Genomic DNA, 16,896 nt, shown 5'->3' with positions numbered 1-16,896 from the left:
TAACACTTTTTCTTGAATATCTCGCTTATTATTCAGAATATTAAAAAATGCTTGGAATAAAAGTTGAATGGTTTCGAAAGGGCTACATTCTGGTGATCTCAGTTTTTTCGTAGGTGGACCCATAAAAAGTCATCAACGTCAATTGTATTTGCTTAATGGAATCGTATATTTTTTAATGCATCAGTCGATGCGTCTCTGTATTCTCTATAAAAAAGTATTAGGCCATATATAGCGAAAAACGATTAGTTTAGGAGATATTTAAGAAAATGTAAAATATAAAAGACCTCCTATCGTATCATGTTCTCCTAATACAAAATCGAATTTTTCGACAAAAATTTTTCTATCCCTCAGTGAATTTTGATCGTAACATTTTTTCTTGAATATCTCGCTTATTATTCAGAATATTAAAAATGCTTGGAATAAAAGTTGAATGGTTTCGAAAGGGCTACATTCTGGTGATCTCAGTTTTTTCGTAGATGGACCCATAAAAAACTTATCAACGTCAGTTTTATTTGCTTAATGGAATCGTATATTTTTTAATGCGTCAGTCGATGCGTCTCTGTATTCTCTATAAAAAAGTATTAGGCCATATATAGCGAAAAACGATTAGTTTAGGAGATATTTAAGAAAATGTAAAATATAAGACCTCCTATCGTATCATGTTCTCCTAATACAAAATCGAATTTTTCGACAAAAATTTTTCTATCCCTCAGTGAATTTTGATCGTAACATTTTTTCTTGAATATCTCGCTTATTATTCAGAATATTAAAAAATGCTTGGAATAAAAGTTGAATGGTTTCGAAAGGGCTACATTCTGGTGATCTCAGTTTTTTCGTAGGTGGACCCATAAAAAAGTTATCAACGTCAATTGTATTTGCTTAATGGAATCGTATAATTTTTAATGCATCAGTCGATGCGTATCTGTATTCTCTATAAAAAGTATTAGGCCATATATAGCGAAAAACGATTAGTTTAGGAGATATTTAAGAAAATGTAAAATATAAAAGACCTCCTATCGTATCATGTTCTCCTAATACAAAATCGAATTTTTCGACAAAAATTTTTCTATCCCTCAGTGAATTTTGATCGTAACATTTTTTCTTGAATATCTCGCTTATTATTCAGAATATTAGAAAATGCTTGGAATAAATGTTGAATGGTTTCGAAAGGGCTACATTCTGGTGATCTCAGTTTTTTCGTAGGTGGACTCATAAAAAGTCATCAACGTCAATTGTATTTGCTTAATGGAATCGTATATTTTTAATGCATCAGTCGATGCGTCTCTGTATTCTCTATAAAAAAGTATTAGGCCATATATAGCGAAAAACGATTAGTTTAGGAGATATTTAAGAAAATGTAAAATATAAAAGACCTCCTATCGTATCATGTTCTCCTAATACAAAATCGAATTTTTCGACAAAAATTTTTCTATCCCTCAGTGAATTTTGATCGTAACATTTTTTCTTGAATATCTCGCTTATTATTCAGAATATTAAAAAATGCTTGGAATAAAAGTTGAATGGTTTCGAAAGGGCTACATTCTGGTGATCTCAGTTTTTTCGTAGGTGGACCCATAAAAAGTTATCAACGTTAATTGTATTTGCTTAGTGGAATCGTATATTTTTAATGCATCAGTCGATGCGTCTCTGTATTCTCTATAAAAAAGTATTAGGCCATATATAGCGAAAAACGATTAGTTTAGGAGATATTTAAGAAAATGTAAAATATAAAAGACCTCCTATCGTATCATGTTCTCCTAATACAAAATCGAATTTTTCGACAAAAATTTTTCTATCCCTCAGTGAATTTTGATCGTAACATTTTTTCTTGAATATCTCGCTTATTATTCAGAATATTAAAAAATGCTTGGAATAAAAGTTGAATGGTTTCGAAAGGGCTACATTCTGGTGATCTCAGTTTTTTCGTAGGTGGACCCATAAAAAAGTCATCAACGTCAATTGTATTTGCTTAATGGAATCGTATATTTTTTAATGCATCAGTCGATGCGTCTCTGTATTCTCTATAAAAAAGTATTAGGCCATATATAGCGAAAAACGATTAGTTTAGGAGATATTTAAGAAAATGTAAAATATAAAAGACCTCCTATCGTATCATGTTCTCCTAATACAAAATCGAATTTTTCGACAAAAATTTTTCTATCCCTCAGTGAATTTTGATCGTAACATTTTTTCTTGAATATCTCGCTTATTATTCAGAATATTAAAAATGCTTGGAATAAAAGTTGAATGGTTTCGAAAGGGCTACATTCTGGTGATCTCAGTTTTTCGTAGATGGACCCATAAAAAACTTATCAACGTCAGTTTTATTTGCTTAATGGAATCGTATATTTTTTAATGCGTCAATCGATGCGTCTCTGTATTCTCTATAAAAAAGTATTAGGCCATATATAGCGAAAAACGATTAGTTTAGGAGATATTTAAGAAAATGTAAAATATAAAAGACCTCCTATCGTATCATGTTCTCCTAATACAAAATCGAATTTTTCGACAAAAATTTTTCTATCCCTCAGTGAATTTTGATCGTAACATTTTTTCTTGAATATCTCGCTTATTATTCAGAATATTAAAAAATGCTTGGAATAAAAGTTGAATGGTTTCGAAAGGGCTACATTCTGGTGATCTCAGTTTTTTCGTAGGTGGACCCATAAAAAAGTTATCAACGTCAATTGTATTTGCTTAATGGAATCGTATATTTTTTAATGCATCAGTCGATGCGTCTCTGTATTCTCTATAAAAAAGTATTAGGCCATATATAGCGAAAAACGATTAGTTTAGGAGATATTTAAGAAAATGTAAAATATAAAAGACCTCCTATCGTATCATGTTCTCCTAATACAAAATCGAATTTTTCGACAAAAATTTTTCTATCCCTCAGTGAATTTTGATCGTAACATTTTTTCTTGAATATCTCGCTTATTATTCAGAATATTAAAAAATGCTTGGAATAAAAGTTGAATGGTTTCGAAAGGGCTACATTCTGGTGATCTCAGTTTTTTCGTAGGTGGACCCATAAAAAAGTCATCAACGTCAATTGTATTTGCTTAATGGAATCGTATATTTTTTAATGCATCAGTCGATGCGTCTCTGTATTCTCTATAAAAAAGTATTAGGCCATATATAGCGAAAAACGATTAGTTTAGGAGATATTTAAGAAAATGTAAAATATAAAAGACCTCCTATCGTATCATGTTCTCCTAATACAAAATCGAATTTTTCGACAAAAATTTTTCTATCCCTCAGTGAATTTTGATCGTAACATTTTTTCTTGAATATCTCGCTTATTATTCAGAATATTAAAAAATGCTTGGAATAAAAGTTGAATGGTTTCGAAAGGGCTACATTCTGGTGATCTCAGTTTTTTCGTAGGTGGACCCATAAAAAAGTTATCAACGTCAGTTTTATTTGCTTAATGGAATCGTATATTTTTTAATGCGTCAGTCGATGCGTCTCTGTATTCTCTATAAAAAAGTATTAGGCCATATATAGCGAAAAACGATTAGTTTAGGAGATATTTAAGAAAATGTAAAATATAAAAGACCTCCTATCGTATCATGTTCTCCTAATACAAAATCGAATTTTTCGACAAAAATTTTTCTATCCCTCAGTGAATTTTGATCGTAACATTTTTTCTTGAATATCTCGCTTATTATTCAGAATATTAAAAAATGCTTGGAATAAAAGTTGAATGGTTTCGAAAGGGCTACATTCTGGTGATCTCAGTTTTTTCGTAGGTGGACCCATAAAAAAGTTATCAACGTCAATTGTATTTGCTTAATGGAATCGTATATTTTTTAATGCATCAGTCGATGCGTCTCTGTATTCTCTATAAAAAAGTATTAGGCCATATATAGCGAAAAACGATTAGTTTAGGAGATATTTAAGAAAATGTAAAATATAAAAGACCTCCTATCGTATCATGTTCTCCTAATACAAAATCGAATTTTTCGACAAAAATTTTTCTATCCCTCAGTGAATTTTGATCGTAACATTTTTTCTTGAATATCTCGCTTACTATTCAGAATACGAAAAAATGCTTGGAATAAAAGTTGAATGGTTTCGAAAGGGCTACATTCTGGTGATCTCAGTTTTTTCGTAGATGGACCCATAAAAAACTTATCAACGTCAGTTTTATTTGCTTAATGGAATCGTATATTTTTTAATGCGTCAATCGATGCGTCTCTGTATTCTCTATAAAAAAGTATTAGGCCATATATAGCGAAAAACGATTAGTTTAGGAGATATTTAAGAAAATGTAAAATATAAGACCTCCTATCGTATCATGTTCTCCTAATACAAAATCGAATTTTTGACGAAAAATTAATTTATGTATGAAATTTTATTATATTTGTGTACTTACCTTTATACTTACCTTTATACTTACCTTTCTCATGTTTATCTTTTTTTATACTTACCTTTTTAACACTTCTGAAAAAACTGGCACTTCCAGAAACAACACTTTTTTCAGCATTTTACTTAATACTAATTATAAAATTTAATATACTTACTTTTTATTAAGATAGACTTTTTTATTGTTATATTATTAGGAAGGGGAAATAAAGGGGAAAAAATAAAGAATAAACAAGAAATGTATGTAAAAATGTATAATATATACGTTTATTAAACATTAAAGTTTACATAGTTAAATTACATAAAATATACAATTATTACATATTACATTATTTGAAAAAACTTAACTTATAAACTAAAACTATTCAAATATTTATTAAATTACATATAAGTCAGATATATAAATAATATATAATATAATTTTTAATTACAATTTTTCAATTAAAATTTTTTTGTATAAATCAAATAACAATCTTCTTGTGTTAAATTTCTATCTTCTATTTTATTATATTCTTCGAATTGATTAATAAATCATTTTTATAACATAAGTAATAGATTGTTATTTGATTTGATTAGTAATAAAAAATATACAATATATTTAACAAAGAAAATAAAAATAAACTATGTTATGTAGATGTGGGTCGTGCCGATGCTTTTGCTCTACTACGTTGAGTTCGCGTCGGAAAGTATAGCGTGGTGATTCCAAGGGGGAGGGGGAAAGAGCACAGAATCGAAATGGGGATCGCGTTCAATGACCGCACGCAAATGTATAAGATGAATTCTTATATATATATATATTTAATAAGTATTCCCATTATATTTTCCAAATGTTGCACTTTTTTTCACGATTCATAGGACTGCCAATGGGGCACGAAAATGCATCCGCAAAATTTTGATTGTTTGAAAGGGCGCCAATGGATCTTAATCGTGCGATACTGTGCACATCTAATTTAGCTTCCGTTATTGCTGTTTCGGAATCTCTATTTTCACACCATAACTAAAGAAAAGAGAAAAAAAAACAAGATAAATAAGATAAAATAAAAAGTGAAATATTACGGTTATTAAAATTATAGAAATCGATTTTATGGAAAAATTTTATTTTAATTGAAATACGTACATTGGCAGACGATAAGAAGAAAATTTGATCGTTGTTGAACATTTCTAATCCAGGCAATGCTGCTTCTGATTTCCCATTTATCGTTTCCCTTCTTTTATATGCTTTGTATGCAGTTCTCAATCCCATAGTGTCTGGCATATTTTCATCAAAAGTTTGATTGCCATAATTCTGTTAGATAATTAACGTGTCAATAATAGTCCTTTAAAAATCTCTTATCGATGGAATATAAAATATTACGTTAATTTTTATGCCAGAAGATGTGCCATTCAAAGTATAATTATTATACTGGTCGATAAAACATTGAGCGCTTTTATAATATTTGTTTGTCATTGTTTTTGGCCAATTTATCTTTTTTCCATGTTCATTAAAAAAACGTTCTGAAAAATATTTTGTACATGTAATAAGATATTGAACAAAAAATTTAATGAAAAATTACTCACTTAATTCATCAAAGGAATGATATAATTCATGAGCCAGTAAAAATCCAGTCAATGCATAATTGATCGTACTGCAGAAGAGATATTATAATTAAACGATTAATAATCGCATGAAATAATAATTAATAATTTTAACAGATTTTTACTTCGGCTGATTCTTGCTGAAAAATGGTTTCTGTAGATTGGCCAGAGGTACCGCTATATAATTATAGAAATAAAAATCTTATAGTTTAATCATATTACGTATATAAATTATGAAAATTGAATGATACTTACTGATCGAATTCGATTCGCTTAAGTAAAAAGCATTGATCGTCAAAGGATCAATAATCCACCTACACAAAAAGAGAAAATAAGCATCTTGATTTAATCTTAATCAAAATTGATCATTATTGATATTTACGATTTTGCTAAATCTTTATATTTCAAAAATCGTAATTCCTTTAATTTATAAAATTTCTGAAATCTCAAAGCATTTTCGAAATACGTCGATCCCATAGTAAGCTGCAAGCAAAGAAAATTAAATCATAAATCTTTAAAATTTTTTAAAAATTTCCAACAATAAAAGAATCTGACATACATTGCCAAAATAATTTTCCATGATGGACGCGTTGTTGTACCAATCCGGATAACCAATATTCTTCTTTATGGATTTAATTTTTCTCAAAGCGAAACCTTTTATCTCCTCGCTCGCCCAATTCGATTCTTTTATATCCACTTTCATTTCCTCTTCTATATCATTCAACGCATTCATCGTCTAATTAATCAAAATTTAAAAATTTCATCTCACGATCTTTTTTCGTGCTTTCTCCACATATAAAGAAATTTTACCATATCTATCATATCGTTAGAAAAATATCTTCTCACAAATTCGTAAGCAATCACTTCCGTAATCTTTCCTTCCTTAATGCACAAATCCGACCTGCAAATAATTTTAAAACAATCACACGTTAATACAATCGCACTCGTGTCCAGCTAATTCAAATTAAATGACCGCCACGTGCTACATTCGTACACGTCACAATCTAAATTGGATACGTATCCGTAATTCGTTCCACTCCCCATAGCTGTTTCAAATATACTGAAGAATTCTATTCCACTCGAATTGCGTTGACCTTTACACGTCTAATACACGTCTAATTTAAATTATATTTAATGACGTAACTTCACTTTCCATAATTGCTTCAAATAATTAAAAAATCCTACCACTCGAATTGTGTTGACTATTACGTATTTAATACACGTTTAATTCAAATTAAATAGCTATTATGTGCTATCCATAATCTAAATTAGATACGTATCCGTAATTTATTCCACTCTCCATAGCTGCTTCAAATATACCGAAGAATTCTATTCCACTCGAATTGTTGTGTTGATCTTTACACGTTCAAATTATATTTAATGATATAACTCCACTTTTCATAATTGCTTCAAATAATTAAAAAATCCTACCACTCGAATTGTGTTGACCATTACGTATTTAATACGCGTTTAATTCAAATTAAATTTAATAGCACAGCTCCAACACTTTTCATAGCTGCTTTAAATATGCTAAAAAATCCTACCATTCGAATTGTGTTGACTATTACATGTTTAATTCACGTTTATTCAAATTAAATAACAGCTACGTGCTGCTACATAATCTAAATTGTACCGTAATTCGTTCCACTCTTCATAGCTGCTTCAAATATACTGGAGAACTACTCGAATTGTACTGATTTTTGTACGAATTCTTTTTTTTTATTAATCAGAACGATATACGAACCTAGATTCCTGCTCGTCTGGATCGCTTTCGACCATTTTGGCGTTCAATTCTCTCATTTCGTCGGTAGTCCTCGTGATAATCGACGAGACGAAGCTCCAATGAAGGAAATTTACTGTTCGAGATGCAAAATATGAAAGATAAATTTAAAAAGAATAATTACCCTTACCTATAGTTCTTGTCGAAGTCTCGTCGAGCAGAGGGACTAATTTTTTGAAATAACCGGGAGAAGTTATTTTTATCGATGTATCGTTTGAAATATCGATACCCGATTCTTTAAAAATATTAATTATTTTATCCGTCCAATTCACCTGTAACAAATACTTTTTCTATTATTTAATGACTGATAAGAATTTTTCGAAAAAAAGTTAAAAATAAGATTCAAATTACTCACCATAGAATTTCCTGTGCGTGGGTTTAAATGATCGTACCATATTTGAAAATCTCCCACAGTCATATTTACATAATCGTCTACTAAACTACTTATCTAGAGAAAATGATAATTTTACACAAAATTTGTGCAATATCTCGTTTGTAAAGAAAATTTGTAAAAAAAGAAAAAAGAAACCTTTAATAGCTTCCATTCGAAACTAAATATATCCTCAATGTCTTCTTCCAGCTGAGATTTCGTTATATTAAAACCTGCAGCCTGGGATATTCTCGAAACTATTTTTGAAATCCAATCCCAATATTTTTCCGCCTTTCTGAAATCTTGTTTGTTAATCGTCTCATTCTCGGCGTCGAAATATTCTCGCAGCATCCACGAGTACAACGGCATATCAGGAACGTCCAACTGAATTTTGAACTGAATTTTAAATAATTCTAAGAGAATTGTTGGAAAATCGATTACTTACCATTACACTCTTCTCTTTAGAATCTCTACCATATACCGTGACCCGGATATCGTGTAATAAATTCGATCCTCTTAAATGAGCGTAATAATCGTCTATATTCTGCCATTTCTGTCCGTTCCACTCGTTTCGTTCCATTATCATCGGCCATCCACCAATTTTATCCAACATCGACACTAATGGCTCCATGCCTCGTTTGTTTGCATCCTCTAACAGCCATCGAAAACTTATTTTCGAACCGATCGAAAGTACTTAAGAAATACTCGGATCATATATTCGTACATTGAATCGAAAAATTAAAAAAAAAAAAAAACCATCAATAGATATTTTCGTACTTTTTTCCCCAAAATATTTATCGTTTCGACATTTCTTTTAATCTCGAATTAATTTTCCTCCCTTCCTTAACATTCAACAATTATTTCGTTTGATGAATTTGATCGCTACCTGTATTCATGCATGTTTTATACCACTGCTTCGCTACTTTTACGGAAGGAATTTCATCGCCTCGTAATTCCAACTTCAACATCTCTGAAAAATCGTTTTTCTTCGTTTTAGTTCGGAAACGGGAGTTGGCCGAATTAAAAACTTACCCTCGACTTTTCGTTTGTTCTCTTCATCAGAGGCGGCTCGCATTTGCCAGGAATTCTCATCAGCCGGAAGTGTATGCGTTCTCGGCCAATTGCCGCATGCATATTCATAAAAGTCCACGCACGGATCCACGGAGGCGTTCATGTTCGTTATTATCTTCCTACCTGTTTAATATCGTAAAAACGGAAAGTATTTTCTTAAAACTTTTCCATTCACGCCGAGTTTTCGAAATTGAAAACTTTACCAAAGTCTTTGCATTCCCTCGTTGAACAGCTTAATAAGTCGTTTCTAATATCGATCGCTCCGGCATCGATGAAAATTATTAAAGAAAATCTGTGTAATAAACGAAATAATAATTTTCAAATTTTATAATCGTCATCGTATCATTAAATTGTTGCAAATGGGACGATCGAATCCTTGATAAAATTATCGATGTTTGATATTTTATTGAGAATAATATTGATTAAAGCTTGATTCAATTAATCAAATATATTCTATCTGTTAAAATTGCAATTGATTAAAATTAAATTAATTACAAAGATTGAAATCGGAATCACATTTAAAATTGATTGTTATTATACCTCCGCACACATTTTTAACATTTATATTCGCTAATTTAAATTTTAACATCAATTGATAGATCGTTTTCAACTTTTATCCATTTCGTTTCGAAATTAATAAGAGAAACGACTTAACTCCAACTGAATTTCCTTGCATTATTTTATTTTATTTTTTGTTATAATAAAATGATAAAATACCATTCGATATTGCGTTCAAGCTTGCTTCAAGCTTTTAAATTGACGCTCAACAAAATTATTATTTAACACGATGATATTTAATTATTTACTTATTACGTATATTTGTAAAATCGATCATTTCATATGCAACAATTTTAATTTTAATGTGTCGAGATGAAAAGGAAAGAGAATTGAAATAACCACGTACAACCAAATCTCCAGCACCATCGTTCTCTCGAAACTGTACCGCTTCGTGTTCGAAACGAAACTGATTATCGAGCACGAATTTCGAGAACGAAACAAATATACTTTGGAGAACCGAATAACCGATAATAATTTTGTAACACGGAGGCGGTACGCGATATCGTTGTTAATAGCTCGTTCGAATGATGTTCACACGGGTATTTATATCAGTTTACACGAGGCATTTATCATACGCTAATGGTAAATTAATCTCGATGCTATTTCTATCCATCGCATTTACATTATCAAATCATAAACGCGAATCGATTTTACTCTCCGTCTATAAATACTCTCCCATTCAAAGAGATTCGAATAAATATTTTATTTAATTTCCCGTGTCAAAACGAGGGATCCTCGATTGTCAATATCGCCAATTCTCGATTAGGGAATAATCATCGGTATTTCGGTATTTCCTGACCGTTGACTCGAACGTTTCTGCAGATACCGAGTAATGTTTCATCAGGCAGTTTGGTGGACGATGACATCGTTGCATCGTTGTGCAAAATAATAAAGACATATTGTCCAATTACGGGGCAACACTCTTGTATAATATATGTATATATTATACCAACGATGTCGCTCTAATAATTAACGTCGATGCTCGACGTAGAATTTAACAACGTAGCAATTTTGTCAAAGAATTTTCGTTATAAATTCGTTATAAATTTCGACAAGAATTCTCGCGTTCGAGAAGCGAGAAGCGAGAAGCCGATAACGGAAAGAAGCGAAAAATATTTATATTCCACTTTTCTTTGAAAGCGAAAGAAAATAAATTGATAAACAGTAGTTTAAAAGAAGAAAAAAAAATAATGAAATAAAAGAAAGAGGACGGATAAAATGATGGGAGGCAAAGCACAGAATATCGAGTTGACGTCAACCGAGCGACTCGGCCAACCGTTTTGAAACTGTTGCATTTATTTACATCAGTGATTGCAAAGAAATAAATATTATACATACGAAGCATCGTTGTAAACGTTCCAGCTTTCCTTGCTTCTCGTATTTTTCCTCCTTTTTTTTAATTTGCTATCTTCCTTTTTTTTCTGATACTCGTACGTGCTATTCGCTTTTTTTCCCCCTTTTTACTTTACTTTCGAACACCGTATATAATCTTCGTCCCGTTTAATTTCAAAGATCGCATCATCGAAAAAAAAGGGCGCGATCAGAAGCTGATAATCGAATCTCCGGATAACTGTGCACTCTGATTGCGATTTATTAATCACACGTCTCTTCCCTCTTCTTTCCCTTTTCTTTCGTTTCGATCTCTTTGTCTCTGTCTCCCCTCAAACAATAATCCTCGAAACTCGCTAGTGTGGATAGAGTATCCGTATTTCGTACGTGGTAAGGCGTTATCGGACGATCGTCGATACGATCTTTTACGCGACGCGCGTGAAAGAGGAAAATTAAAATTTCAAAGTCGAAACGAGAAAGCTTCGAAGCGAATTTCTTTGTAACCGAGGAATATTCGATAATTGGAAAAGTTTCAAAGAAGGGAAGTGGAATTCGACGGATGAAAGTATTCAAGGAAGAAAGAGAAAAAGTGAAACAAAGTAATTCGTACGAATTCACGATCGTGGAATCGTGAAAAAAGAACATCGTGGAAGACGATCGTTTCCAGAAATTGTGATTGGCGCGAAGATCGAACTCGTGAGCAAATCGTGACACGGAAGCGCAAAAATCTCGTCCACTCTCTTCTACTCGAGAACAACGATGCGAACTAGCTGGCGCAGGCTGGATCGGCCTGGCCGCCTCGTTTTATTACCGATCTCGCATTCGGTAGTTCAGAGGGGGTGGTGAGGGATACCTTTTTTCCTATAGAAATCCCATTTGTATTTACAATAGAAACGGCGTTAACGCGTCGCCGTCACACGCGAGAATTCGATGGAAACATCGGTACGGAAACTACGATACCTTTTTTTCACTTTTTTTTTGTTTCTTTTTCTTTTTCTTTTTCTTTTCTTTTCACGAAGAGAAATCGACCATCTATTATTTATTCTTTTGGCCGCCGATGATATCTAACACTCTATCCTTATTTAAATCGTTTAAGTGAGAATCGCGGAACGATTTCGTGAGCAGCAACGAAATAAACGAGCGTCTGTACAATTTGCACGCGACATTTGTGTATTGCGTAACACCAACCGGTTTCGAGCAATCGGTACGGGCAATCGGGGAAAAAATTGCTCCATCTCTGATTATCTCTTTCCTCTCGACCCGTGCCTCGACAAACGCACGATCTCACGAGTGGATTTTATAAAACACGATATAAATTGAACGAACAACATCGTTCTCGTATCTCGCGAGTATCAACCTCCGCTCCTCGCAAAGACGATCGAAATCTTATATAATATATAATCTAAAATAATCTATCGAAACGGAGGTGTCAACTGGATCATTGGCAATCCACCATCTCGACATTTCTCGAGAATCGATCTCTGTCTCTTTCTCCCCATTTTCCCCCCCTTTTGATCGTAACACGTTCGAGACCGAGTGGGCGCTCGTCGTCTCTTCTCTCCTCGTGATTTTCGTCAACCAAAAACCCTTAATAGATAAAAGAGCGTTTTTTTTTCTTTTTCTTTTTTTTTTGTTTTTAATAGACGTATCGGAAAAATGCGGAGCTATTTCGAACAGAGAATTTCTCTCGCGTTATTATAAGATGCAGCGTTATCCCGGATACCGTCGCTTCGATGGAAACAATCGCACGTTGCCGGATCACCATCGTCCGCCCATCCGTCCGTCCATCGTTTTCGAAAAATCGCGCGAAACTTTCCGGTCGAATGGCGAAAGTTATCCGGATCCGCTCGTTAAACTTGTCATTTCCAGCGGAAAGTTTCCGAAGGGGAGGGTGGGGGAGGGGAAGGGAATCTATCTACGGGCTCTCTAAGGGTTTCGCCTCTAAGTACCGCGATATCCGAACGCTATCTAAAAAGGAGAGAGGAAGGAGTTAGAATATTGAACCGTCTTATGTACACGCGACGCATCCGTCCACACGCATATCCCGTCTCTCTCTCGCTCAATCATTCTCTCTCTCTCTCTCTCTCAGTTCATACGCGACTGGCGCGAGATTTAAATCCACTGTCAGCGAATTATCCTGGAACCACCGCAAAGCATCCTCTTGAAGGCTTGCCTGAACTCTGGTGAGAATACGGTGTATATCACAGGGTTCAGGGTGCTGTTGAAATAGCCCAGCCACAGGAAGACGCTTGCTATGAGCTCAGGTGGCTCGCAGACTTGGCAAGTGGCGCGGAGCAACGCTACAACGAAGAAAGGCAACCAACACGCGACGAAAGCCCCTGTGATTATCGCGAGCGTTTTCGCGGCTTTCTTCTCGCGCTTCGACTCGATCGTGTCGCGGGTCCTCTTGCTCGACGAGTGGGTCGAGTGGCTGCTCGAAGGATTCGTCACTGTCGTGGTGGTGGTGGTGGTGGTGGTCGTCGAAACGGTGGACGGGGTGACCGTGGTCGACTGGGTCGCGTTCGCCCCGTTGTAAGACGACGATTTCTCAGGCGAGATCGACGAATGATCCGGCGTGGATCTCGTTATCGTGAACGCTGTCGATTCCTCCCTCGGTCTGCAAAATTAATTCGGATTGACGCAAGCGTCGATTTCGAAATCAACGGGGAAGATTTGTTTATTCGGGAAAACGGGGTCGGATAAAGTAATTCTCGAACTTGGAACGTTGTTCAGGGTTCACTCAACGAGATTGAGATCCACGATGATGATTTTTTAACGAGTATACGCGTATATACAGGGGAGTAATTAATCCGGAGCGAGAGGGTACAACAGCCACGTTGGAAATTATGAATAGAGGGGGACGAAGGAGGATAAGTTAAGCAACTTAACGAGTCTCGCAACCGTGTATCTATTCAGAGTCATGTGGGAGAGAAGCGGAACCTTTTTGTGACGTATCTAAGGATGCCTCTTCTTTCACGAGCTGGCTGCACAATGGTTCCCGGCCTCCTTCTGATCCGCTTCCGCGCCGCTTGAAATATCCTCCAGTACAGGAATAGAATAACCAACAAGGGTAGATAGAACGTCGCGCAAGTGGCGAAGATCTGAAAAGTATTTTAAGAAATTCTTTATTCTTAAATCTCGTCAAAATACCTACGCTTTTTTTTTAAATTATCACCACTCGTGTTTTCCGTTCTATCGATTCGTTCATATTTATCGAAAAAGGGAAAAAGGAAAAAAAGAATTTCGACCGAAAGGACGGGTGCAATTTCTCGAAATAACTCGAAAGGAAGATTTTTGTGATTTATGAAGAAGCGGGTACCTGGTATGCGGGATCCTGCGACACCAGACAAGTCCCGTCCGCTATACGATCTAAATAATCAGGATCCTTCCATCCAAGTTGGGGCGCCAACGAGATTCCTAAGGACACCACCCAGACGGCGACGATCAACATACCAATCCGTCGTGGATTCCTCGCCTGGAAGTAAAGAAATTCTTTCACCGGTTATCACATATCGAGAATTGGCGAGCCCTCATACCGTCCGGATTCTTCCTCCTACACCGGAATATTTTTATAACATCTTGCCCGAGATAATATCCGGCGAGATCGGGGTCGGCATGTCGAACGTTACGTTTCAAGATTGAAATAACTCGATCGCATCACGGATAATCAGGTGACTGTGTTGCAACGTTATTATCGAGATTCTAAGCCTAGGATTTCGGTAACGCTATCCCGAACATGCGGGTATCTGTAGCAGGTGTCATAGGATTTAGGTTCGATTAGTTATTGGCCGTCGTCGATAAGACTAGATTAATTACCGGATACGTATCACGAATCTCGATAAATTATATTTCTCCCGTGGATTCACTTTATTCGTACGTATTTATCGGCGCGAAGGAAAAATTTGTAAGCAAAGAGATCTCGATCGAATCTACGATTCCCTCCGAAGAAACGGAGCCGCATTCTCGCACGATACGAATTCTTCGGAGGAGGAAAAATGAAATGAACGATTCCACGCTTGTACACGCCATTTTTTATCAATTGCATCGTACAAAGATGCCTCGATTGCCTCGGAATCGCGTCCCTAGGATCGATATACGACCTAATCTATTTAATCCCTTCCTCTTCTCCCGTCATCCCTTCGACGTAAGTTTGCCACTCGTTGCCATTCTCGTCCATCCACCGACTATCTACCGCGACAGTGTTAATTAACCTGTATATAATTGAGATCGGTGACTGCCCAATATCTGTCGACCGCGATAGCCACCAGATGCAATATCGAGGCAGTGCAGCAGAGAACGTCGCTGCTGGTCCACATGTCGCAAAGCTCGGGCCCGAGCGACCATTCCGAGTTTATCTGCAATAATAACAGAATTATCTGTTAGGGATCGCTCGTGTCATCTTCCCGATGTCGTTCGACGGCCACGTGGATCCTAAAACTTTCGACTGGCTCGCTAACTTTCATTTGGACAACGTTCGAGCGTCGTACATACGTGCCATCGTAAAATCTTTTATGGTAAATTTTTAACATCTGGCGCGGATGAAAGAGTACGATAGCACGGCAAGAGATTTACGATGGACGTCAAATTTTTCCAGTTTCGTATAGTCGAGTCGTGTACACAACACACGTGCACGCGGATAATTCGATTGTTCATCACCGTAAAAATTTATTCTGCAAGTATATATATATATATATGTGTGTGTGTGTGTGTGTGTGTGTGTGTGTGTACGGACGAAGAATCGATCTTATAACCGCGACAGAGAAATTTTTTCATCGGTATTGCTCGGCTTGTTAGCTGTTTCGCGTGCAATTTCTCGTTTCTTGAATATTATTCGAAACGGGAATAAAGTCATTAGCGGAACGTCATTCCAGTTTCGCCGAGCATCATTCCGCTGTATTTGATGGGAAAGTCTAATTACAACGTTTCCTATAGGAGAAAATATGGTAATGAAAACAGAGAAACGAAGGATCTCACGGCCTGAAATTGTAATATCAGCTTCTACGACGGAAACTATAGTAATAACAGACGACATAATGAAAATTGCTGTAGTGGTGGACTCTCCACGCTAGAAATTCCCGCTAACTATCGCGAAACTCGAAGCAGCGGCTGGGTATCGTGCCTTCAACGGGATCCTGTCGACATGGAAATTCTCGTGCTCCTCTCTGTGACAAGCGCAAACTACACAGCATACTCATTTCCAATTTGCCACACGTGCAGACAGTGAAACTGTCAATGTAAATAACACACGCGTCTCGTTACAAACACGCTAACTTTTCTAAATTCCATTCTACGCCGTATCTTTTCGCTCTGTAAAACGTTACGAGGACACGCGTATAAATGCGTAAATTTCTTCGCCGCGCTGTTCGCTGTTTCGTATAAAAAAGAGTAGAGAAAAGCGCGAAAGCATCGATTTTGATAGAATTCACGGGCTCGATTGTCGTGTATATAACTTTTAATTGAAAAAAATTCCCACTAACAACGCGTGCGTGATATTAGCATGTTTATTTTAAGTACTTAAATACATTCGTTATTACGGGAACATATTGCACGATGATGGCAAGTGTTTTTAATCATTTTTAATCGCTTGCATGTTTATTATTACATTTGTCGGCACAATGCAAGTATAAAAATGTAAGATTAAATAAATTTAAATTTGCACTTTGTACTTCGTATCACGACGACAGTGAGAAACTTCTGATAAATTTTTCTATATAAAAAATCGCGAAAAGAAGCTAAAAATTTTGTCATCAAAATCGATTGTCAGAAAATTAGAGAAAATTGTCCCATCGAAGTCGCTTTCTTGTTTTCATTTTCGATATCTCGATCCGAGATGTACGAATTTCAA

General features: G+C 35.2%; 2 protein-coding genes across 10 annotated transcripts in view; both read right to left on the bottom strand.

Annotated features, from left to right (window-relative positions):
* Window positions 1–4,607: 4,607 nt before the first annotated feature.
* Window positions 4,608–10,808, bottom strand: LOC107997471 (membrane metallo-endopeptidase-like 1). Of its 2 annotated transcripts, none has more exons than XM_062083715.1 (18): window positions 10,069–10,808; window positions 9,368–9,456; window positions 9,126–9,287; window positions 8,980–9,063; window positions 8,539–8,744; window positions 8,253–8,489; window positions 8,079–8,171; window positions 7,854–7,995; window positions 7,688–7,799; window positions 6,754–6,844; window positions 6,503–6,679; window positions 6,326–6,426; window positions 6,199–6,257; window positions 6,069–6,120; window positions 5,926–5,993; window positions 5,723–5,862; window positions 5,486–5,653; window positions 4,608–5,365 (listed from the first exon to the last, which is right to left on the bottom strand). In XM_062083715.1, exons 1-18 carry the CDS (start codon window positions 10,086–10,088, stop codon window positions 5,183–5,185), a joined length of 2,184 nt encoding a protein of 727 aa, XP_061939699.1. In that variant the 5' UTR covers window positions 10,089–10,808; the 3' UTR covers window positions 4,608–5,182. The 2 variants fall into 2 exon arrangements, with proteins under 2 accessions (XP_061939699.1, XP_061939700.1); XM_062083716.1 differs by having other exon boundaries at window positions 8,253–8,477.
* Window positions 10,809–10,965: 157 nt separating this feature from the next.
* LOC107997472 (5-hydroxytryptamine receptor) overlaps window positions 10,966–16,896 on the bottom strand; it is a 104,591-nt gene continuing 98,660 nt past the window's right edge. For 7 of the 8 annotated variants that reach the window (XM_062083735.1, XM_062083733.1, XM_062083738.1 and 4 more), the window contains 4 exons: window positions 15,263–15,406; window positions 14,371–14,526; window positions 13,992–14,152; window positions 10,966–13,668 (listed from right to left, as the gene is read on the bottom strand). In XM_062083735.1, the coding sequence (XP_061939719.1) occupies window positions 13,176–13,668; window positions 13,992–14,152; window positions 14,371–14,526; window positions 15,263–15,406 (954 nt within the window). In that variant the 3' untranslated portion in view covers window positions 10,966–13,175. The remainder of the gene's footprint in view (window positions 13,669–13,991; window positions 14,153–14,370; window positions 14,527–15,262; window positions 15,407–16,896) is intronic. The other variant, XM_062083740.1, reaches the window with a different exon arrangement.

Source organism: Apis cerana, linkage group LG13 (genome assembly GCF_029169275.1).
Source record: "Apis cerana isolate GH-2021 linkage group LG13, AcerK_1.0, whole genome shotgun sequence".
Taxonomy (NCBI): Eukaryota; Metazoa; Arthropoda; class Insecta; order Hymenoptera; family Apidae; genus Apis; species Apis cerana.
The sequence above is the reverse complement of the archived record's forward strand: the minus strand, read 5'-3'. Positions and strand labels throughout refer to the sequence as shown.

Coding starts and splice junctions, on each gene's coding strand:
- LOC107997471 (XM_062083715.1), bottom strand. CDS start 10,088: ATGGTGCTGGAGATTTGGTT. Junction 7,996..8,078: donor CACGCACAGGAAATTCTATG/GTGAGTAATTTG, acceptor TATTTGTTACAG/GTGAATTGGACGGATAAAAT. Junction 6,121..6,198: donor AAGCGAATCGAATTCGATCA/GTAAGTATCATT, acceptor ATAATTATATAG/CGGTACCTCTGGCCAATCTA.